This window comes from Mya arenaria, chromosome 17 (genome assembly GCF_026914265.1).
Source record: "Mya arenaria isolate MELC-2E11 chromosome 17, ASM2691426v1".
Taxonomy (NCBI): Eukaryota; Metazoa; Mollusca; class Bivalvia; order Myida; family Myidae; genus Mya; species Mya arenaria.
Window position 1 is genome coordinate 8486488 of NC_069138.1, and position 25641 is coordinate 8512128.

Below are 25641 nucleotides of genomic sequence, written 5' to 3' on the forward strand. Positions count from 1 at the left end.
TTCTTGTTTTTATTGACCGAACTAAGGCAGTTACCCATACAATGGCGGTAATTTGATAGTTATATAGTGTGTATTGTTTGGTAGCATCAAATGTTTCTTGTTGTTATTGACCTCACTAAGGCGGTTACATCAACAGTGACGGTATTTTAAGGTACAATAGTGTGTGTTGTCTGGTAGCATTATGTGTCTCTTGATTTTATTAACCGAACTAAGGCAGTTACACCAATAATTACGACATTTTGATAATTATATAGTGTGTATTGTCTGGTAGCATCAAATGTTTCTTGTTCTTACTGACCGCAGATGTTTTGTTGACCGAACTAAGGGGTTACCCAACAATGGCGGTATTTTGATAGTAATATAGTATGTGTTGTCTGGTAGAATTATGCGTCTCTTGTTTTTATTGACTGAACTAAGGCGGTTACCCCAACAATGACGGTATTTTGATAGTTATATAGTGTGTATTGTCTGGTAACAATTATGTGTCGTTTTTATTGTTGATCGTACTAAGGTTGTTACCCCAAAAATGACGGTATTTTGATTGTTATATAGTATGTGTTGTCTGGTAGAATTATGCGTCTCTTGTTTTTATTGACTGAACTAAGGCGGTTTCCCCAACAATGACGGTATTTTGATAGTTATATAGTGTGTGTTGTCTGGTAGCACTATGTGTCTCTTGTTTTAACTGACCGTACTATGACGGTCACCTTAACAATGAAGGTATTTTAATAGTTATATATAGTGTGCTGTCTTGTAGCATTATGTGTCTCTTGTTTTTTTATTGACCGAACTTAGACGGTTGCCCAAACATTTACATATAGCGGTATTTTGATTGTTATGTCATGTGCGTTGTCTGGTAAGATTTGTGTCTCTTGTTTAGCATTTGCTTGAGCTTAATCACTGAACCCTTTTTTAACAAGATATTGGATAACGGCAACTTGGCTTGTCCCTGCAGTTTCTTTTAGTAAAGCAGCATCCCTCATCTATATAAAAATTATATAAGTGCCAATGTGTACAGACAAATCATTTTGAAAACATACCATACGTATGAAAACAGCATGGTATCCTTCATCATAAACCACCAAGTCATTCAAAAACACAACTGATTCAATTCGGTTTTTATTCCATCTCTGTCTATATGAGAATATGTTGTGAGGCATAGTGAAATCTAACAACATGCATGTGTTTTTTCGATCCTTTTGAAGGGTATGTTTATCGGACCAATTTTTAATGCAAATTGCTCTATATTTTTCCCAATCACCAAAACAATTAGTCCAAATGAAAAATGAAAAGAATAGATAATATTAATGCTGACTTGTATTAAAACACTACTAACAAAAACTTTTTTAAATTACCAAAGGGTACTTTCAGGTTCTTTTTTATATAAATGTAAAATGTCATGGACATTCCAAAATTGACGCTAAACGCCGTATATATTTCTGAAAAGTAGGTTTCTTTTCCTCAAATATCTTAAAAATTATAGGTTGATAGCATTTTAGCTTGCAACAAGTTTATAACTATTTATATTTTTTTAATAGTAATTCACTATGCTAAACCTTCAAAAAGAGAAATAGATTTCAACGTTTCTGCGAGTGCTTTAAAAAAATCCTATGTAGGTCATGCAGCATGAAAATGGGGATGTTCGTGAGTATTGTGCTGAGGTATCTAATTTATTTCTAATATGAGTATGCCTTCGTGGTTACACTATTTCCTGATAATAAATTCTTTGCGTTAAGTCGCAACTAATACTATCACGTGTTTCCTAAATTTGTCCAGAACATGATCACATTCTACTATTCCATGTCACGTTCGCTCTCTTAGCATTTTTTTTGTCCTAGACTGTGAATATATCGTCCTTGAATTTCTCTTCAAGAGTATCGAAAATCTCACTTTGTGCAACCGTAAAGTGATTTTTCCAGTCTCCAACAATTCCTGAAAATAACAAAATAAGAAAATAAACAGAGCAGTTCATAAGCACATCAGTTTTGAGCGACGCGACACATTTCAGTTAGCAGGTTGTTGTGCCTATTCAACTAAGCCACTGACGGATCCAGGGGGCGCACCCGGCGCACTACCCCCTATAATCGTCAAGACTTACTTTTTATTTCAATTTAGGACAATAAAAGTGATAAAATACGCCTAAAATGCATCATTTTGGACTACAAATTTGTTCAAATGGTCTAAGGACACAAAAAAATCCTGCCAACATTTCAAGCTAAAAAACAATCTGTTCTGATGGAGGGCGCAAGTCAAAAGGTTACGGCCCTCTAACGTCGAAGCCTTGATCCACCACTGAAAGCATACCCAATTCGGATTCATTTGTGTATGCTCATTATAATATATAAATAGTTAACTGCTTTTTGTGTGTTCTTTATTGTTTAAGTGTTTTATATTTAAAACTACTAGGCCCAACAACCGAACAAAGACTATTCGAAAACTGTCCTTATCCCACCGTGGCCTTTAGAGAAGTGTTAAGGCCTAAAACATGTTTGTATAGGGTAACATCCCCGAAATTATTAGGAAGGGTAGGTAAGGATTTTCCCCCCAGATTTTCCTTATGTCAATATCATTTTCATGCAAATAGCACTATTTCTTGCACATGTCACTCATGTATTGCTGTTGTTATGGAGCTTTATTCTCTGTAAAAAAATCTGACAGTTTTTGTTTAAACAAACTTTTGTTTATGGCGGGAAACCGTTGTTGTTGTTTATAAAACAAATACTAGAGTCAGTGACTTTTATTAGGTAGACTCGGGTTATCCGACACAAACATTTTTCTTTTGTTAGGCCTAACAGGAAGTCACGGTCTTTAATCGTGTTACCATGCTTTTTCTGTGAAAATATCATCTTCTCTTGGTATTGCCATGAACAACAATTCATGTCGTGGTGTCCGACAGGTAGGATTTTGACAGGCTCGGTGCGGACCGCCATCTGGGAAATAGACTTGGCCGGGGAGTTCTTAAAGAATTCATGAAGCCTGGTGCACCTCTAACTGCAGGGTTTTAACAAATTTCCCTGCTCCAGGTTTGGGAGTTAGACAAAACAATTTGGACTTTGTATAACAACCCTGCGTGTGCCAGCCTCACCCGACGGGGGAAAACATTAAAATGTGCATAAATTAGAATTTTACCCAGGGATGTGTATGGATACATCCCACTAACATATTATACTAGAGCTGGTGTCTGTATTTTTGTGGTTTAGGCCTCTGCCTTGTACCCCTAAACCGGGTTTATTTTTGGATTTTTGACTACTGGGCTTGGATAGTTTTTCATATAAATATTGTCCCCATATTTTTCGTTTTATTATTAGAATATTAATGTTTTACCTTTTCTGTAAATAAATGGCTTCCCATCCTTGTCCACCAGTTGAGTTTTAACCTGTCCGCTCTCAATGTCAGACTTTGAACGCTCAATCGAGCAACGGTCCAAAATCTGACCCAGTCGCTCGTCCGTGTTTTCGACGTTTAGGAACTCGCTTATTCGTTTCAGCTCTGCTACACCGTTCTGACGAAAAAAGAGAGCAATAGTAAATACCATCCATCTGTGCGCTCAAATCATGATATATTTACTTTTAAAAATCATTTTAATTCACATGAAATTATATATCTGTCAGTTTGCAATTAGTTGCTTTACCAGGGTGAGGAATCATGTGACTTAAAGGGGGTTCTCATATAGGTTTCCACGGGTCATAACCGATGTAACAATCAAGTAAAACACGTTAATTTCTTAACAACTTTTTGTCAAAAAGATATGCAAATATTTCTGAGCCAATAAAGGACTAAGCTAGTTTCTACTTCTACACGTGTGAAATATTTGAGATTTGCTTATATTTTAATGATGCAATCCTTGGCCAAAATTTCCACTTGAAGGAATCTTGTAGAACGATGCGGCGCTTAAATTTTGGACAAGGATTGCATCATTAAAATACAAGCAAATCTAAAACATTTCATACGTGTAGAAGCAGAAAATAGCAAAGTATTTTATAGGCTAAGAAATATTTTCTTGCATACCCTGTTTATATGGCTGTTAACGAATGGCTTTGATACATTTGGAAGAATGCACAACTATCTAGACAAAAATTGAGAATAAAAAGAACGTTTCTTTCGAAAGTACAAATTGAAACCATCTTTTACTGACAAATATTTTATGCTAAACCACGAACATATGAAAACAATTTCAAAAATGCATTTCAAATGTTAAAGTTCAATTAGTAATGCAAAACTGACCTTTTTCAGATTTTCATAATGCACAAGAATGATGTTCGGGTTGTTTTCCTTCAAGTACTGTTTCCATTTTTTATAAAAATTGAAATATGATCCAGGAGGAACTGAAAAACCCAAAACAAACTTAAACATTAGGTGAACAAATATTTAAACTAGACAAAGCAATCATACATGAGCAGACGATTCAATTCAAAAAGTGGAATTATTGTTTTTATGAGGTGGTATTCGATATGACACTTATAATGAATCACTGACTTGATTCACTGTATATGCCCGTGATTTATATCACGCCATCCGATTAGCTACATCAATTTCAGATACAATAACTAACAATCGTGAATACCGTCCATGTTCTTCCTTCCAGAATATGGTTATTAAACAAAAGTCGCTATTGTTGAAACTCACTTATGCAATGGGAAATCTTAAATACCAAACTAATTTGAATTTAGCTTTATATGAATGTCAAACAATCATAGGAGTAAACTACTAACGTAGTTCCCGACTTTTTCACTGGCTCTGGACATTTATAGTAACACAAACTTATCCGATAAACAGAGTAATTGGACAGTTGTAGAACGTTTTCTATTGGAACTACATCTTTAGAATTTTTTACTAGAATAATAATTCAATATTAAGCTTACAATGGCATATTAAGCTTACAATGGCAATATGCGATATAATTGCATGTCTATTTTCTTTCTTTTTCTTTGAAACCATGGATATTTGTTTGAAGCGTTTAACGCACTTTAGTATAAAACTTTTATATACGTATAAATGAAACTTTGCACATCTGTTTATGTTTTTGTACTTACTGTTTGAATAAACCAAAAAAGTCCATGAGAAAATGCATGTAAAAATGACTCATTTTTTATCTTTGTATCTCGTACCTTTGCCTGCAACCCAGTTGTCAAAGAAAGTGTCCCACTCAATGTCGGCGAAGTCAAAGAACTCGTGCTTCAGAGCATGGTGTCTGTGAGAGACCAAAACATCCCGAGGGTTTCTTGTCACCAGAATCATCTTCCCTTAATTTAAAACAACCAAGCACCTTTGCAGCTGCACTCTCACAGATTTACCATTTTGACAACTTGTTTTTGGTCTTAGAGCGAGCCTTTTTGCGTAAATATCAGCAAACCAGTGATATAAGACTGCTGGCAAAAGATCAGATCGCAGATCTTCATATATCCGTTCGAAAAATAATGTTTTATGGCTAAGAGCATTACTAACGGTTTTAAAAAAAAATATAATAAATCATTTTTTTAACTTAAATATGAAAATCTGCGATCTCAGTTTTTGTCAGCAGTCTTGTATCACATATCGCATAAAATGGCTTGTTCCAGGACAAAAAAATCAAAAAGTGGTCAACACGTTCGAACTGTGACAGTGCAGCTTTAATCAAATCAACCAAAACAAAAAAGGTGACAGATCAAAAATATAAAACATTCTTACGAAATTGTGCTTAATTACATGACCATTGGTTGAACGATTGAACGGATGGGCACGGATATAATTCTGACATTGTAAACTGCATTCGAAACTCCTCGGCCATTCAGAATGTGTAAACAGTTCATTTTCATCCGGGGTTGTTTTTAAGGAAATTAGCCGAGGTTTTCCAATTGAGAGAAACTTTATAAACCTTTTTGCTCCAAATGTTCGCTCGGGAGTTTGTCTGGTGTAAAGTGCGTCAGGATAACTCTCGGTGGAGTTTGTTCAGCGACTTTCTCGATCGGGAAGAAGTCGATTAACTTTGGACTGACGGTCAACATCTGCTCCACGGGTCCGGGGTTGATGAGAAAGTGGACTAGATTGTTCATCCAGTGGGAACCTGGAATATTTAAAGGTTATTTTCATGTTTTCAGTTTGAGGTCATGTATTTACTTTAAAGCTGCCTCCTCACAGATTTACCGTTTTGACAACTTTTTTTTTGTCTTGGAACGAGCCAATTTATGTGAAAATTCATATAAATCAGTCATATAAGACTGCTGACAAAACATTTGATTGCAGATTTTTATATTTAAGTTCAAAATTTGATGTTTTATGTATTTATTTTTTAACAGTTAGTAACGGTTTAAGCCATAAAACATTAAATTTGGAACGGAAATATGAAAATCTTCAATCTGATCTTTTGTCAGCAGTCTTTTATCACCGGTTTGCAGATATTTACGCAAACATTTGCTCATTCCTAGACAAAAAAAAATAGTTGTCAAAACGGTAAATTTGTGAGAGTGCAGCTTTAAGGGACTAGACACCAGATGATAAAATTACAAAAAAGAAAGTGTCAATAACTTACATTTGACATCTTTGTGTACAACGCAATGAATCGAACTGGATGTGTCCTATCGCTTAACGACACAGGCATCCTTCTTATTCTTTCGCAGTTTTTGCGCATTTTTCCAATTTAAAATTTACTGGGATTGTCTTCCTATTAAATCCCAGCAAGTTTAAAAAAAACAGCGTCGGTATATGTATCTGTACTCATAAACAGATAAGATTTAGACAGGGCAACCATTAAACGCTTTTCATAAACAGGGAAACTAAATGAAACAACAACATGATTGTTGCAATTATTCTTTAAGCATGTGAAATGATGTATTATCGGCCTCCTACTAGCTCGCTTTGAAAATGTTAGGCTTGTTTTGAGGAAATATTGTATTTGCCGATTTTGGGACCATCTGGTGCTGAGTCCATTTTATATAGAGACATAACAATAAAACAGTTGAACAATGGAGGTCTAAATATTGTATCGAGTTTCGGCACGCATGGATACAAAGCATACGTTTGTATTTTCTCATAGATTCTAGGTAATGAAGAGAGCATATCAAAAATGTTGTAAAGAGACCTTTCTTCATTTTTGTCATATCATATGTGTGTTGTTATTTTATATCTTATCGTCAACAAATTAAATTTTCATGATACATAAAACCCCGTTGGCTCGAACTTTTCGTTGGTTCAAACTAGATGTAAAAGATCGATTTATTTTTATTGAAGGTAATCATTCCCGTTTGGCACGAAAGTCCCGAGTCTCGATGTATTTTCATCGGTTCCTGGAAGTTCGAACCATCGGAGTTTGGCTGTATTGCCCGTTTTCGGCGCGTTCGTGTATTTCATGATGCATGTATAAACTCGTTGATTAATGTAAATGCTACACATTATTTATAATAATGAAAAGTTCAAAGTACCTGTTTTTATGAAACTGCATATGAAAATATCATGGTCCTGATATTGAAAGTTTTTGATGGATTCCAGTTGTTTCTCGTAGCTCTGTTCCCCGAACCTAGCAGGAAGTACAAGATCCCCAAATGTCACGGTGTCGAATCCATTTCCAGCGGCGTCCCGGACGCTTCCTTTTACAAACTCCATATTCCCGTTAAAAGAATGTCAGTGCTCAATGGGAATCGAAGAACTAAGAAAAATCACGTTTCCCGTCTAAATCCTGAAAAAGAATCAGCGTTTGATTATAATAAGCCGGGCGTGACGTCTATCATCATATATCCCGCCTCCAACATAAATGACGCAACGCCATTGGTCCAGGAGTGGTCACGTGGTGATCTCATATTTTTCCATATAGGGTCACCAAATTTACATCGTACCAAAATGGCGTCTATTTTCCAATTTCGATGAATATTCCGATGAATAAATGAAACATTTAAACTTGTTAACAGGTTGTCGACTTGATATATGTATGTTACAGACCTACTGAACCCCGTAATTTATAATGTCACATCTACGGATACCTAAGTTTCATTCAGCATCATTAAATCCTATAGCATGTTGGCGTTCACTTTATTCCACTCGCAGTGTAAATAGTCAATCCTATAGCGGGACGTCGTGAGGCGATTATTGAGAATCATTCGGAGCTCCTCGGCCATTTTTTTCGAAAGCAACCTCGGATGTATATGGACGGTTTACATACTCAGAAATCGGTATGTTTAAGTCCGCTGCAAGTAGATCGCGCAGTAATTTAATTTAACAGTTAAACTTAATGACTTAACTCTTGGGGAATCTGAATTATGTTTGCAATAGAACACTTCACTGGCAATCAATTTAAACTTAGATCAATAAATACAAGCTGAAACACTAAATTTAATTAATAATATAGTTAAAAAAATACGAACTACTTCAACTGGTGTACAGGCATACATCCGAGGTTATTTTCAAGAATGATTGAGAATCTCGTTTTAATGAAATTACCATTTTTTTTAATCAGTCTGATAGAAATACTTATGTGACGTCGAAAACTACCACAGACTACTGATTTTAATTCTTACGTATTTCTTTTCATATTGCAATAAGCTGCTCGAAATCCATTGTAAATTACTGCCAATAAGTTACACACAACCGATAAAAACAAAACATAACCATCTGGTACATCAAGACCCATAACAGTGATAGTTTATCAATAATTCTTATAATTGTTTGGAAACAGCTTGCTACTTACAAGATATTATTCCGCATAAAGTTTTGTTGTTTATATGATATTTCAAAGTATTTTTAAATCTATATAACAATTATTTCCAAGAAATTGCCACTGTTTATTCTAAAAGATATGTAGACTATATTCGATCTATTCTTCAGGCGATTTGCCAGTATGATGGCCATTTTCTGCCATTTCGTGTTTTCGCATTTTCCCATTGTTGTATATTCGCTCCGCCCCTTTGGCGCATTTTCGTCCATCCGGAACTCCTCGGCAATTTATAATCTAAAACAACCTCGGATGTATGCCGGAACATCATTAGAAGTAGTTATTAAATTTTTAAATAATAGTAGTAGTTAATTGTAGTGCTGTATGTGTATTTTGTATATCTGAGTATAAATGTGATGTCAATGTTCAAAGTGTTTTATTCCCAAAATAATTAAGATTCCCTCTAGAAAAAGTCATGAAGTTTAAATGCTAAATTGAAATTACTACGCGATTTTATTGAAGTATAGTTAAATGTTAAGATTTCAGACATTGTAAAACGTCCTTAAAAATCCGAGGTCGTTTTCGATTGAAAATGGTCGAGGAGCTCCGAATGATTTTATTCTTTACGCACGCCACTTTGCGCGTTGTATCAACGAAAATGCGAAATAAATCACGAAATGGCAGAAATGCGTCACTATAGCGTTGCTATTTACATTGACAATTTTCTTCCGTGCTAATCTTGATTGAAATTCCACTATCACCCAAGGATCAAAGCCTTGAACCCTTCATATCTATGTTTTTTGTATTTTTTTATCTGCTAGAACTTAAATGACGGCGATGCTGTTATATTTTAGGATAAATGCACGTACGGCAGCTTTTATCAGAGTATGTTTATCAGTGTGCACGCTGTGAAAATCCATGTATAAAATCGAAATTTAAGTGCAGACAGAACCTGTACACATTTTATTTTGTAATCGTTGCTTTTAAACAAGTCTTCCAGAAAAAAATAAATGTTGAATTTTAATTTAAAATTCGATGTTAAATTTTAATTTAAAATTCGATTTTAACTTATCAAATTAAAATTATGTTATATGAAAAGTCTACCTTTTTAATAATATTAAAAGTATGTGAGTTTAACTGCGATGTTTACTCGGATATGACCATTGATAATCCAGTGCGCATATTTATCTATAAGGGCCACGCTATAGGCATTAATATACTAGCTTGTCCAATGCTGTCAGATATTGCATAAGATCGTATTAACGTTATCACTTTTAAACCTAAACATATTTGATGTAAGCCTACAATAATGTCAATAAGAATAATGATGAAATCCATTCATAAAACCTTATGTTCTAATACCTTGTATTGATCATATTTGAAATCACTTACCGTTAATAAATCAACCGTGTTTTTTTCCACTAGACTTTGTTTTTATCACATGACGGATGTTTGCTTATTTCCGGTTACACATGTTCCGGTTTTAAAACAGCGTGAGTTCCAGTTTATAACCTTTAGTTCTAGTTATACTTTAGTCTGGAGTTCCTTCCCCTAACACTATCGTTATCGGTATGAAATATCAGTAAGCAGGGAACCAGACTAATTATACTTTCATTAAGTACCAACGAAAACAGAGTTAGAGTATTTATCACAGTGGGCACAATGTGTAGCAGTTTATAACCTTTTGTTCTAGTTATACTTTCATTAAATCTCCAAAATAGATTCTGTTCATTTTAAATAACTTCTGTTACGTAATTTTAGGTCTTTATCACATTGGGCACATTGCATAGCAGTTTCATTTAATGAATGAATTGCGGGGTTGATGTCATTATCGGGGTATGAACGCAATTGGGTTGGTCAATGTGTGTGGAGTCCGAAGGGTACTTTGACAACCCAATTGCGTTCATATCCCCGATAATGACATCAACCCCGCCATTCATTCCTTATATTTACACCAATAGTTCATTATTTCATTCAAGAATTGTTAAAAAAACTACTTCATTTCATTTAAGAAAACCTTTCAGTAATCCGTTCCTACCCATTTTGTAAATAGAACGACCCGACTATAACCGGAAACATTTTTTTCAAATGACGTCACAATAACGCGGGAAAAGATCAACCACTTGAAATCACTTTAAAACGTAAAAATTGAAATACTTCTGGCACCAATATATTTAAAATATAATAAACTAACACTTTCTAAAATGTTGATCTATATTTTACGGGACCTGCTGACACAATACAACCAATAACAAGATCAATAGCTTTCATGTATATTGTTATGCAATGAATTACGATCCGAAGATGTTGCGTTCATCGATTGATGAACGCAATTGCCGCAATGCAGTTCATTTAAGGAATGGAAGTTGAAGTGTAAATATAATCATTTAAACATTGAGTGTTTACATCCTCTCTTTATTTTTGTATTCGCTAAATGGGGACCCGTGTGACAGCTAAATGGAGACCCGTGTGATAGTGCTTTACACTGGTGCACGTTAAAGAAATAAGTTAAAGGGTAGCTCTAACCACGGTTACATTCTGTCTGTGTACTATGCTCCAAAAACCTAAAATAACTAACAATGTTATCGGAGCAGTCGCCGAATGGGCAAGGACCGCGTGCGAGTATAAATAAGCTTACACACCACCGTGGCCTAGTGGTTAAGGCATCCGCCTACGGAGCGGGAGGTCGTGGGTTCGATCCCTGGCCGCGTCATACCGAAAGACGTTAAAAATTGGTACAAGTAGCTCCCTTGCCTGGCGCTCGGCATTAAAAGGGTAGTGCTTGGAAAAGTGGCGTACTCAGTACTGGTTCAATCCCCGAAAGTTGTATCCCGTGTATCGGTGCTTTACACCGAGCACGTTAAAGAACCAAGAGGTCTCTTCGCAAAGAGCTACGGTATCGCTACCGGGTCTCTTGTATCCCACTCTGTTTCTTCAATTCTCCCAACGTTTTGGATTTGACTGCGAATTGCTGTCACTTCTATATCATGCCACTTATGGCATTTGGAAACACATTTTAAGTCGTGATGGCGTCGCGGCGGGGTCAAGCCATAGTGCAGCCCATGGGCGCGGGCAGACCTTGGTAAACTCAAATAAACATAAACGGATCGAGCGAAAAAACTAATATAACATTTTTATCAAGACGCCCTGCCGAACGGGCCTTACCCAATTGTGAATATATATAAACTAAAGACCACCGGATCGAGCAACATTCTGTGTAGTCACATTTGACGATGTGACGGGGTCAAGCCATTATTCTGCCGTTATAGGGCGCGGACATACCTATATAAAACAACAACAATAACAACAACAACACCAACAACAAGAACAAGGATCGAATAGCTTTGTTTCCTATTAGACTGACCCTTCCTTCTGATCCTCTCTAGATTGTGCAGCCGATCGTCGTTTCAAAGCCTTTTTAGGGGGTTGGGGGTGGGGGTGCGGGTGGTGGTGGGGGTCAAGTTTTCGCTTTCGCTTTACAATTAATTCACGGATGAGGGTTAATTTCCCCTTTATACTTCTAGATTTCTATTAAAAATGAACTGCAATGGGATGAAGTCGTAATGCAGCCAACAGGCGCAGGCATGCCTTAGGATATTTAACACCCACAAATCTAACTATCGTGTGACTATTAGGGTTTTCCATGGCCTTTGTACGTTATTCCAAAATAAAAATATACATGAACCGTAAATTGTACCGCATTGTCTTCGTTGTATTAACACATTTTCATAGCGAGTTTGCCTTGAATTCGTAGGTAATAACAATATAATGCAAGCCCAGTAGCCTAAAATTTAATATAATAAAACAATGAAAAATACATGGACACAATATTATGTATATATATTTTTTTATAATATTATAAAATTCAAAATAATCAAACAATGAAATTCAAAGGAACACGTCCAGTAGTCTACATCTAAATGTAATACAATAATGAAAAATACAGGGAAAGGCCCAGTACCCTAAAATTAACTAACATTCCGTCAAAAAGGAACACGGATCATGTAACACAAACAGGAGACAAGAGAGGCATAATTATATTAGTATAAATTATATTCTGCATTTATATTTGTAGAAATAAGTTCTAGTAAATTTAAAATTATATAATGTTTAATATTTTGAATTATATTTTTATAAAACTATTTTTCAACTGTGCATGGTTATATAGAAATAAACGGTATTTAAAGGTAATTTTTTCCGTCACTGTGCAGACCTTCGTTTTTGTTGTTTTAATATGAACTCGTTTCATAAATTCGATAAAAATAAAACCTTATATGAGATCCTTTACTCGAGCAGAGATAAAAGAGATAACTGCGTTGGGTGATTGGAATAAAACTGTTGTGTGCTCTGTGTGTATGGTTGTGTGTAACCTAAACATGCGCATTGATTACTTCCGGGTTGGAATGCGGGAAACCTGAAGCGCGGTTTGTAAACAATAACTACAATTTGACGTCTCCAGCAATGCCAGGAAGAGTGATCGAAGTAACCAGTATTTCTGGGAATCTTAGAAAAGGGTAACCTTTTTTTAAACGGAGTTGTTTCAATTGACATGTAGTTCTTAGGTTCTTTTTAGAAACAATTAGTTAACTTTTGTGACAAGTTAGTTACAAAAGACAACTTTATGCAATAGAGCTCTTTAATTGACCATAACAAACTATCACCTTGTTACGATGTGTATGGTCATATAGAAAGATATTTAAAGATAGAAAAATGCATGTGACTGCCATAGAGCAAGTTCAGTGATTTAATAAATTGTCTATTCAGATTTAATTTATGCAAAACATGGACAAAACACCATATAAATTAAAATTTTGTCTTTTTAATTTAAAACTGTTTTCACTGAGTGAAGCCAAATGACTCTTCTGAAAATGTTGTGTTGTGGCCTCATGGAAAGACAATTTAAGCTCGGAAGCCCAACAATGGCAACATGTTTGAGCAAAACTTTCAAAAACAGAAAGTAAAATGTATGTAATCAATTTTGAGAATGTCCATTTCTAAAACAGGATTTATAACCTAAGAAATGTTCCTACTCTGCTATATATACATGCCAGTTAGCAGTTATGGAAATTGGGCATATGCAGGGTAGTCAAAACACGAAGACAAGAGCACTGATTGACCTATATATATTCTTTTTTGGATGCAGAAATAAAAGTTGATTTTTCTCTGTGGAGATCCTTGACCCTCACGGTTGTCAAAATGGGGGTCTCCAATAATTATATGTGGTCTCAATATACCGTTAATACTACAGTATCATTTGGGAGTCCAAGGGATGCACAGATGATTCAAAGCCGGAGTCCTTAGCTTGAAATCGTGCCAGGGACTCAGGTTTTCTGCGTTAGGGAAAACCCTACATGTCGATGGCAGAATTTATTACATGTAGGCAGGTGTATTATTTTTCCCCTAGTACTAAACTATAATGATATTCAAATTTTATACACCTCACATGACAACTGTCAAAGTCACATGACTTCATTGTCTACATACATGTACATATGCAGGGGTCGACACTAACCATTTTCCCAAGGGATCCCGAAGGGACACCAACATCTAAAATCAGGTGTCCCTTCCTGAAATTAAGAGTCCCTTCCATTTTTTGTTTTAATATTAAATTGAACATACAAATCCAGTGCCTTTTACTTTTCATACTTTTACTTTACCATATTATACATGTTTTCAACAGCATGCAATGACAAGTTAGTTATAGCACAATGTCACCCATGTGAACCTCTGGCAATGGCAGAGAGGAAGATATGGGTCTTAAGTTGGTAGATTGGGTTCAAAAGTGGTAGTCACACAATGGGTACAATGTAAACAAAATCTTGATGTTGTTACTATTTTTAGATTTTCGGTAAATACGCATTAAAAATGCTATGGTTCAGGGTCTTGTCAGATGTCATTGCTTTTGATTGAAAAACAGTAGAAATATTACATCTGGCTTGTGAATCAATCAGACTGCCCAACAAGTGTAGTGCATACTGGAAGAGCAGACAACTGGAAAATAGTGTATGTTTATTTTCGCGCCAAAATGTCATATATTTTTTTATCTATTGATTGAAGATAAACAATTAAACTTTGGGAATTTTATTTCTATAATGTTTTGATCAAGGCATAAAACAAAGAATGCTGAATAGTAGGATGGCTTCCAAGTAAACTAGTTCCGTAGGATGCCAGTCTTTTGTGCCGTAAATGTTACTGTAACAACTCGATGGTCGCATCATTAAGGCATCAAAGTCAGCAGTTTTGGCATCTTTTTGGGCGGTTCTGACACATGAGCAAACTAGTTCACCATAATTATTGTACCGATTATAACAGTCCGTCACCTCTGACACAATAATTAATGTACCGATTATTAAAGTCCGTCACTTCTGACCTTGTTGATAATGTAAACAACAAAGCGGAAGCGTTAACCCGCATGAGCACTGTGAAATGACCTGTTTATTTATAGATTCATGACGTGATTATAGTGAAAAGGTCAGCCATACTTTCGCTTGAGCCTTTAGTGTGTGCGACTTATTAATATTAATATCTTTTTTACATGCACTGTCAAGAAAGTTAGGGGGACCCAAATTTAGGTAATTAATTCATGAAACGCTATTTATTTATTGATATTTAGCTTTTATCGGTCAAAATTTAAGTGTCCCGACGGAATACCGGACTTTGAAGTTCAGGTGTTCCTCCCGAAAAATTGGTGTCCTCGGGATCCCGGGACCCCGTTAGTGTCGAACACTGACATATGTTACAATTTAATGTTTCAGGTTGGAATCCCTGGAAACAGAGTATAAAGATGGCGACATCACTCAAAAGGTATGTTGCCTAGGCCATTTTTCTCTTACCTCGTGCGTCTGGGTTTGAGTCTTCATGTATACGCATTTGGCCTTAAAATCAGTATGTTAAGGGTAAAATACTATGTCGAGATCAATTTCTTGCTAATAGCACTATTTCTTGCAAATGTCACTCAGATATTGCTGTTGTTAAGGAGCTTTATTCTCTTTCCAAAATTAATGGCAGTTAATGTGAAAACAGTATTTTTATTATTATTTTAAAGACCTACTTTAAGCCTTCTATAAGAGCCCCCCCCCCCCTGCTGAATATGTTAAATATAACTGTGTTACCTTTTATCAAAAGAAATGATATTGATGATGTTTGGATGATTTTAAAAAAGCACAATTGAGTTCGTTTCAAATTTTGATATCTTAAATCCCACCCATGGAGCATAATTTTCAGTCTGTTGAAACTGCAAAAAATTTTTGCAGGGTTACTGGAAGAGAAAGTTCCGGTTGTTTGTTGATGTTATTCCTGACGATGTGAAGGATAGAGTGGGAAAGGCTGAAGAGGAGTTGAAGGATAGTTTAATAACAGAGGTAAGAGTTGCTCTGTCCCCCATTTCTCAAAACTTAAATTCCCTATAACAGAATTGAGCTAAGCTCACTATTATTGTTTTTAAATTAATTGCATAATTTTTACCTCTTGAAGAGGTTTTAGACTTAAGATAGGAATTATCTTTATGATAATCACAATAAACCATTTTTCATTAATCAAAATTCAATTTAAGTATACATGTATTTGGGTTAATTGAAATAAGCTACTTAAGCCTGTTAATTTCAAAAAGTTGGGGCCTAAAGATCGATGATAATCAAAATATCATTGGCAACAATCATAAGTGATTTTGCCTTGATGTAGTGTGGGTTTGCAAAGACGAAACCACTCAACTTCGGAGTTATTTATTTACGTTGTCGAATGAAACCTAAAACATATAATAAAACATATAAAAGTAAATGCTAATCATATTATTAATCACACAAAATACAAAGACAATGGACAGTGATCGGTAAATATATCAACAGAGACTTCGCGGTTAAATACATAAAACATTCTAAGAACTATGAGTAATAAACTTACCAGGCACATCTAAATAATAATTATATATGAAAGAATATTTCAGCTCAAAGATAAGAGCGAATATTAAATAAGTTAAATATTTCAGCTCAAAGATAAGAGCGAATATTAAATAAATAGTAACAACTGTTACAATTGCAGTCTTGACTTGCGTCGATGATGATTCAGAACAGAATGATTTATGTGTATATATATATAAATAAGGGCGTGTGCAATGAAGCGGGGAAAAGGCATTATGAACCAATCAATCACTCTTATAAATTTAGACAAACTCGCATAACCAGTATTCACGCTCTGACGCACTCGGACATAGACGGACAGTGACGCAAAGAGGACAATGACCACGTAGCACAACACTAAACACGACGATACACAAACAATACAAAACAATATACGATATAGAACCATACCAAACACACAAATTGATAAAATACTGAAATATGCACCTTGCTACATTGATCTATCATTAAACAGGATTCTCAATCACTTTCAGTTTGGGATGAATCATCTCAAAATGTTACTGACATATTTCCTTATGTTTTGATAATATTTGGTAAATAAAAGATAATAAACTGATTAATTTTTTACTGGCTCAAAACCAGCACATCCCTGATATTAATATGATGGCATTCCTATTTTGTTTGTTAACATGTTAGTATCAATTTGGATGATTTATTTGACAATAGAAAGGCTACTTCAAGCGCTTGGAGCAGTTGTTTGAACAGTTTCTGAAGAACACAGACCTTGGGGACGGGGAGCGACCTCCAGAGACTGGGAAGTTTAGAGGTATAGTATATGACAAAGAAGGGGAAAACTGGACATGGCTACAGATATCTGTATAAGTGTATTGACCGCTTATATGCAGTGATTGTTTTTGGAATTATTTTTACTGCCTGTGTCTTGAAAATTGGTAAAAAAAGTTGACTTTGGGAAAAATACAAAGTCGGGCCGAAATTGCTAATATAATGGTAAATATACATTCCACTTTTTTATGAATACATTATGCTGTGAAAGAGTTAGTCTAGTCAAGATTTTGTTTAATTTTAAAGAAATTCAACACTTTTTTATTCATTTACCTAGTCGGCATTTATCAAATTGGGAATTTTTTTAATTTTTAGGGGAAAATCAACATTTTTTCGGAAGGAGAAACAGCCTTTAGAAAGCAGTAAATTGCACCAAATAAAATCACTGATATGTAATTTTGTAAAGTGTTATTTACACCTTGGTATTATTCAATAAAGTGTAATGGCGAGTGTTCAAGTCTAATGGCATACATGCATATGTATATTACATACATTATAGGCTTGATCCTAAACACAGAATTTATCCAATTTAAAATCAGGATAGCGCGAATTTCCCTTTACAAAATAAGAAAATAATGTTATATTGTAAATGGCACATTTTAAAGCATTGTGACATTACAACCCATATGTACATGTAGTTGGGTGAAAAATAGAATGGAAAATCAAGTTCTTCTCATTGTATTTTGATGTGAAATTTACATCAGTCGAACCCAAAGTTACGATGATACTTAAATTGGTATAAAATAACCTACTGTATACACATATAAACTTTCAGAAACTGCGGAAGAGAATGGCTCTCCACCGAAGAATGGAAACGGGGATGGAATTGATGAGAAAAATGGGACCAGTCTTGATGAAGCTAAAGCCAGTCCTGATGAAGCAAATGGCGAGAATGAAGGGTCGTCAGAGAGTGGGAGAGACGCCGGAACTGGGGACAGCAGCCAGGTGGGTTACAAGAAAGATTAGAGGTTGTCAGGTTAACACAGTGGTTATCACACTCGGCTTCTCCCCAAGATGAACCAGGTTCAATTTCCGTCCTGGGAGCATGTAAGTTTGGTTTGTGGTCACCAAGCCATGTAAATGGGTTTTCTTTGGGTACTCTGGTTTCCCCCACAACACAAGACCACACTTTCGTGCAACATCGTGCCAAATGAAAATGACTTAGTATAAGTAATGGTATCTTTCTTCACAATCGTTATCAGTATGATAACTAGAGTTAATAAATGAGCTTGAAGCATTTATGCTAAGCACTGTCACGGACCTATAAACCATGGATTGGCATCTCTCATCTGTGTTAATGCGATTAGCTCAAACTCACGCGTGCAGCGCGATTTCATTCCGAGATCTTACCGTGTGGTCGTTTTCGAGAAGTCCGACATCGGCCGAATATATACATGTAGGAAAACATTAATTAAAACTAAATATAAATTTAATCAGGAACATATTAGGTCCTGGTTAATACTTTGATGATTAGAGAAAATGCAATAACGACAAACTACAAACATATTACATGCGACATGTCGATCGGTGTTATATTAAAATAATTATCAGCAGAGCTGGCGGAAATAACCGAAGATCGCCGTTAATCACCGATCGGAGATTCGGTGGAATTTTCCGATATTTGCCAAGTGCGCGCTAAGGATTGTGGGTAAATTATTATTTCTTATCGTTTCACCGATATCGGGCAGTTGCCAATCCATGGTTTATCGGTCTGTGGCACTGTTTAATATTCACAATTTGAAGCATTTGTGTTAAAATTTCCCGATATGAAATCAGGGCTTTTTCCCAAATTTTTGCTAAAAAGCCCTGAATTAGGACGAAATCTTTTAAGTAGGGAACTGAAGAAAGAAATTAAGTGGTATTCTATCCAGATGGGTTAAAGAAAGGATGTGGGTTTGTTTAAAAAATATGGCCAAGAAAGTGAAAATGTTCTTGATTGTTGGAATGCTTGCGATTCTCCAATGATGATAAAATGCCAACCTACCATATCTGTTTTTGAAAAGGATGTACATGTAACCCTAGCCAAACCATGCTTTAGTCTTATATTCATTTGATTTGATTTCCTCATTGCTTGAAAATTAATTGATTTGAAGGCATGTTTTTTTATCATATACTTTTTGGTGTCTTCAGGCTGAAGAAATGGACGTAGGTGACACTTCACAGGATGAAGAACAGTCAGGTAAGAATGTTGAACAAATTGTAAATGAATCAACACTGAATATGAAATAGGGAAGAGTTTAAAGTTCTGCATCGGAAAACTATTAGACATGAATAATCACTGTGAAATAAATAATTGACTTTTTGTGAGACATTGTGTAAAATAAATAACTGATATTTTGTTAGACATCTTGTAATATTCATAATTACACAATTTTTTTAGCCAAATTGCCCACAGTACACAACAAAGCAGAGCGTAGTAGTGTGACTGGTGTATCTAACGTTGAGCTGTTGTATAGTTAATTGTAAGAGGAACTTTCAATTTGAAAACCTGATCAATCCTTCTTTTAGCAAATGTGTAAATACATTTTACAGGCAATTCTAAAAGCAGGAAGGGGCGTTCTAAGAAGGGTAAAAAGACAGGAGCAGCCCAGCCTTCCATCAAATCCATGTTTTCTAAAATGTAAGTGGTTTTTTTCTATGACCCTTAATAAGCATACAAACAATTTTTACTTATCTCGATAGGAAAGCTCTTGTTTCACCCAAAGAATTTTGATATAATATCAAGTTAGTTTTAAATATGTGGTTTACATAGGTCCTTTTTTCTAGGTATGGGAATTAACCCTAGCCCTTTTTGTGTTTTTCTTGTTGTTTTTTTCCAGTTTTAAGGAAAATAAAAATATAAATCAATAAAGGAGTAAATATATCATTCAGAAAGAATAAATTTTGGGATCCTCATTTTTTTTTTAAATGGGAATTTCAGAAGATATTTTTAAGGGAAAAAACAGGGTCTGGCTTTGGAGATGTAGCGGGGTACCAGCCACTGCAATGAAGGGTAAAAAGTCTCTGTGACAAGAGAAAACAACTCATTTTAATATGCTGAAATTTGTACATTATGCTTCAGCAGTTCCCCGAGCCAGAAGCGTAAATCCGATGCAACGACTGTTAAAGAGGAGGCAGAAGATCAGGATGAAACTGGAGAGGCTGACGCCAAGCGGCCACGCACTGACGATGATGCACCAGCTAGCATGTAAGTAGCAATTTGATTTGTATGTCTTGATTTAACATTATAAATTGAAATAAAGTTGAGGTTATTCAAATTATAAATTTATGAGCAAACTAATGGTTTAATGTAAAGCCTTTATTTATAAAAAAGTTCACAGAGGAGTAACTGTTTTTTTCTCTAGGGAGCCTGGGCTTTTTCTATAGTACCCACAGGTCCGACTATCGTACCCATTTCCAAAGCATAAGATATTTTTCCCAATCTTCTTCAGAAAGAAATCCCAATCAAAAGTAAAAATAAAACAAAAACAACTTTTATTATATTTTTATGACTTTTAACCTTGTAATATTTCATTTAAACTCATAAAAAATTGATGTAAAGGTTTGGGGGTATTTGAATTCAGTAATTGTTGATTTTCATCACATTTAGAGATCAATATAAAATATTATCTGTCATGATTTATTGCAATTGATATTTCAGGTCTTGTGGGCAAAGAAACTAATATTTAATAATTTCCTCTTTCTAAGGAAACTGGAAATCTTGATCTTTTAACTGTAAAATTTCCCAATTTCGGCATATTTCGCGACGCAGATTTTCCCAAAATGTCTAGGGTCTTTTTCCCAAAATTGGCAGAAAAAGCCCAGGGAACAAAAGAAGTTGCTTCTGACATACAGAAAGTGCCAACCAACAATGTGCAGCAAAACAAATTGATGCGTCTAGAAACAGACATGACATGAGCAAAGTCACAATATTTAATGTGAAGCATTTAATTTTATTTAAGGGAGCTACGACCGAAGACTGAGGAGGCAGCTCCTACTATCCAGAAAGTGCCTACCAAATGTTTGCAGTGTAAACAGCTTCTAGATGACCCAGATCTCCGCACATTTCCAGGGCCACCTGAGGACGCGGTTGGTTTAGTTTTGTGCCGCATTTGATTCATGGCAGACACATAGGAATTACGTTATCAAGCAGTGACATTCATTTCAATAATGCTTGAAAGTCTTTATGTTGGAGTGCTCAAACACATTGGTCTTGGTCAGAAGATGTCAAAATATATTATTTCCTAGAAAGGAAAAATAAACTTGATAACATTTTACAAAATGTATATTCTCAAAAAATATAGAGTAGACATTACCTTATTTTAATTCTGCTGTCACTGCATTTTGCAATATTTTGAAAAAAAATAACAACTTTGTTTTAATTTCCAGGTGGAGGAATATGTAGCACTTACTGACCCAAAGTTGTCGCTTTTCACCGGGGACGAAGAAGCAGTCGACAGTTATGATGAGCGACCACAGCATAAGCTCACTCAATTCACGTAATTTAGTGGATTTATTTTGTAGATTGAAATTTTAAAATAACATTATTTAAAGCAGGGCTTTTTCTATAGTACCCACGGGTCCGACTGTCGGACCCATTCCCAAAGTAAAATATAAGATATTTTTCCAAATCTTCAGAAAAAAATCCCAATCCAAATAAAAAAAAAATTTTTTTTTTTTTTTTAGGAAGTCTTTTTACCTGTACTGGGTTCATTTTCAACATCCTAATAAATTATGTGATGTAAAGTTTGTTTGATAATTGAACTCGGAAATCATTGATTTTCATCACATTCAGTGATCAGTATGAAATATTAACGGTCATGATTTATTGCAATTGATATAACACCCCAAGGATTGATATTTTTTGGGTCTTTTAAAGAAAAAATAAACTAACATTAAATCATTTCCTAATCGCAGGAGACTAGACAGCTTTTTCTTTTAACCGTAAAATTTACAAATTTCGGCATTTTTACGGCGCAAAATTTCCCAAAATGTCTAGGGTCTTTTTCCCAAAATGGGCAGAAAAAGCCCTGTTAAAGGTAAAAATCAGAGACTCATGAATTTACAGTTGTTCTTTCTTTATAGTTAAAAGATATTAAATCTGTTTTAATGTATTATGTACCAGTATATCATTAGATGACATGTAAAGCTGTTGTCTGATGTTCGGTATAAATGTTAAATGATATATGTTAAAATTCTGATGTTTGGTATAAATGTTAAATGCAATAAGAAAATCTCTGAAAATTTAATATTTTAGTGTATTGTTACATGAAATAACAATCCTAAGTTGAAACTCGAAAATTTCAAATTCTGTCATTTTTTCCAAAAATATCAAACCAAGTTAAAATTCTCGTAAAATTTATATTTATGTGTATCGTTGAAAAATGTGTTTAAACTTAACTAAGCTAAAATTCTCCAAGAATTTCATATTTCAGTGTATATGATAAGAACACTCATCTTTGCCCATTCGACACCGGCTTGGTAGAGAAGAATATTGAGCTGTATTTTACTGGGTACGTCAAGCCCATATACGATGAAAATCCAGACAGCGAGGGTGGAATCCCCACCAAAAATATGGGGCCAATCAATGCCTGGTGGACCGCTGGGTTTGACGGAGGGGAGACTCCCCTAATTGGGTTTAGTACAGGTAAACAAGAGACTCTGTGGGGAAGAGTGGCAGAAAAACATGATCGAGGGATTATCCTAACCTTGATGTCGTTGTTGAAGCATTTGACTGGAATAAATGGTGGGCCACAGGATACCATAAGGGGTGACTCCTCTGAATGGTACCAGGACAGTTGTGACAATATTTTTCGGGGAAAAAAATCTGAGGTATTTTCCATGCCTTGGTGTCTTTGTTGGCAGCATTCGTCTGATATATTTGATAGAGCACTGTATTTCTGGAGGGGTGAATCCTTTGTTTACGAAGCATTCTTGTGGCAAATGTAAAAATGTTATAGAAAAAGTTATTTATTTTGTGTCACAGTAAGCTCACAAGTAGAGTAAGCTCAGAAGTAGCAAGTGAATTAACTAAATGATCGCTATGTACTTGTATTTTCCAGCATTTGCGGAGTACATTCTGATGAATGCGAGCGACGTGTATGAGCCATTTATGCAACAAATGCAGGAGAAAATTCACATGAGCAAGATCGTGATTGAGTTTCTCAACAAGGAGCCAGAATCTACATATGAGGACCTCCTGAATAAGATGCAGGTACACTTAGATGCTATTACGTTTTGTCAGATTTGTCTGGTGATTTCGGCATAATTCTTCAGATATAATGCTGTTGTTTTTTAACTGATTTAAATATGAAGTCAGGAAAGCCCTCTTACAGGCTTCTAAAAGGCCAGTTTTGCATCTGTGGCAGGGTGCTTCACCCCCTTTAACCCCTAAAGCACTGCCCAAACCCAAAATGTTTCATTCCTTGGGCTGCAAATTTTGACATTCTGAGTCACAGAAGGAATTTTTAATATTTTAACAATATACCTGAACACTTGGGTAACAGTGGCAAAGTCAGTAATGAGTTGTTAATTTATCTTTTATGGTGCTCTTGTTTTAATGGAAATGTTCTTTGTATTCCAGACGGCTGTTCCGCCAGTTGGGTGTGCTCGATTCACAGAAGATTCGCTTCTGAGACACGCGCAGTTTGTCATCGATCAGGTTGGTGAGAACTCCTAACACCATTTAAAACGCCAAGAAACGTTGCACCATATGTAAACATGTGGATTTGGGTTGGTTGATTTCACTGATCAAATAATTATTCAAATTATACTGAATATTTTAATGAATTTAGGCATATGCAAGAACTTCTTTTATTTCTTCATTAAAAGTTTACACAGAACATGTCTGCGGTTTATGAAAATCGAGAAAAAAAATAAGTGATATTCCAATCATGTTTTAGCTTGTCTGTATTTTAAAGGACTTAAGTTGATGTATTGTCCCAACCTTGGTGTTGTTGTTTCTGGCGTTGTCATGTCAAATCAAAGCTTTGATGTTTTTGTAGCTGACATTGAAGTGCAAAATCCTTAAACTTGGCTATTTCAAACAATAAACATTCAAGATTTTCAAATGAAACTTGGTTCACATGTTGCCAGAAATATAGCAAGGCCCATAAAATTATCAAACATAAATACTAATGAATTAAACAAAAAAACAAACAGACTAGCTTGGTGCGTTGCAATTTACCTCACGTATGAGAGAATGACTGCCTGGTCAGTTGTTGGATGTTTGTTTGTCAGCTGTGGTCAGATTTATCCATTGCATTATACAGCCATGTGCTATGATTTTGTGAAGAAATATAATTCCCTTATTGATCAGTCGAATGGTCAAATGACATAAAACCATGTTACTCTTTAATCTTGTTCCCATATTCAGGTTCAGAGTTTTGACGAGGCGGCTGATGATGACGAGGAGTTGATCATCACCACACCGTGTATGCGAGCGCTTATCAAACTGGCTGGTGTGACACTGGGTAAAAGGTGGGTTAGTTTATACACTGTGTTTGAACGCAGGAATAGGTAAACACTGCACTTTGTTGGTGAACACTTATCCAACTAGCTGGTGTTGCTCTAAACTAGTTAGGTTTGTTCATACATATTGTGACGATGTCCGAAAACAAAAAGGTTTTCTTATAAACAGTATCAAAATATTTTTTTATCACCACACTCTATGACCACGCATAGTTAACCTGGGCAAAAGGTATTTCCTGAAAAATAAACATGGCTTTTGAAGTAATCTGATTGGTTGGTATACATTATTTCATTGATACATTTCATATGATTGCTATATTTACTATAACGGCAAATCAGATAAGAGACTACATAGAAAACATTACAGCCTAACTTCAATAGTACTGTTCTATTGGAACAATGTAATCATGTTAAGTTATCTATGCTGTTTTGCATGCTATGATGACAGGGCTTTTTCTATAGTACCCATGGGTCCGACTATCGGACCCATTCCCAAAGCAAAATATAAGATATTTTTCCCAATCTTTAGAAAAAAATCCCAATCAAAAAAAAAAGATATTCCCAAAATGGGCAGAAAAAGCCCTGGATGATTGTTTTGACGATCATAAGCTGTATGTGCTTGTATCTAAATAAATATTCTGTTTCGTTCTGTTCATATTTGGTTGAACAATTTCTCCGTTTCCCTGTCAGACGTGCAATGAGAAAGGGGACCAAGGTGGCAAAGAAAGCCGCGCCGAAGCAGACCCTGGCGACCACGACGCCACTTGTTCAGGAGATGTTTGACAGCATGTTCCGCGGCCAGATTGATGATAAGGCCATGAAGGAGGCAAAGAGAAGGCGATGTGGTATATGTGAGGTATAATAAAATTAAAT

At 35.3% G+C, this 25641-nt stretch overlaps 2 protein-coding genes across 7 annotated transcripts in view; one reads left to right on the forward strand and one right to left on the reverse strand.

Moving 5' to 3' along the window:
- Nucleotides 1-1106: 1106 nt before the first annotated feature.
- Nucleotides 1107-10124, reverse strand: LOC128223086 (sulfotransferase 1B1-like). 5 transcript variants are annotated; one of them, XM_052932326.1, is made up of 7 exons: nt 10013-10124; nt 7398-7651; nt 5855-6043; nt 5109-5243; nt 4225-4325; nt 3325-3502; nt 1107-1932 (listed from the first exon to the last, which is right to left on the reverse strand). In XM_052932326.1, the coding sequence occupies exons 2-7, from the start codon at nt 7576-7578 to the stop codon at nt 1835-1837; spliced, it is 882 nt and encodes a 293-aa protein (XP_052788286.1). In that variant the 5' UTR covers nt 7579-7651; nt 10013-10124; the 3' UTR covers nt 1107-1834. The 5 variants fall into 5 exon arrangements, with proteins under 5 accessions (XP_052788286.1, XP_052788289.1, XP_052788288.1 ...); XM_052932329.1 differs by lacking the exon at nt 10013-10124 and adding an exon at nt 9725-9745; XM_052932328.1 differs by lacking the exon at nt 10013-10124 and adding an exon at nt 8487-8594.
- Nucleotides 10125-13012: 2888 nt separating this feature from the next.
- Nucleotides 13013-25641, forward strand: part of LOC128224735 (DNA (cytosine-5)-methyltransferase 1-like) — a 30416-nt gene continuing 17787 nt past the window's right edge. The window contains exons 1-15 of one of the 2 annotated variants that reach the window (XM_052934722.1): nt 13013-13134; nt 15376-15424; nt 15874-15981; nt 17203-17302; nt 18095-18264; nt 19450-19498; nt 19852-19939; nt 20381-20506; nt 21261-21387; nt 21688-21797; nt 22734-22945; nt 23361-23512; nt 23882-23959; nt 24674-24777; nt 25459-25624. In XM_052934722.1, the coding sequence (XP_052790682.1) occupies nt 13082-13134; nt 15376-15424; nt 15874-15981; nt 17203-17302; nt 18095-18264; nt 19450-19498; nt 19852-19939; nt 20381-20506; nt 21261-21387; nt 21688-21797; nt 22734-22945; nt 23361-23512; nt 23882-23959; nt 24674-24777; nt 25459-25624 (1692 nt within the window). In that variant the 5' untranslated portion in view covers nt 13013-13081. The remainder of the gene's footprint in view (nt 13135-15375; nt 15425-15873; nt 15982-17202; nt 17303-18094; nt 18265-19449; nt 19499-19851; nt 19940-20380; nt 20507-21260; nt 21388-21687; nt 21798-22733; nt 22946-23360; nt 23513-23881; nt 23960-24673; nt 24778-25458; nt 25625-25641) is intronic. The other variant, XM_052934723.1, reaches the window with a different exon arrangement.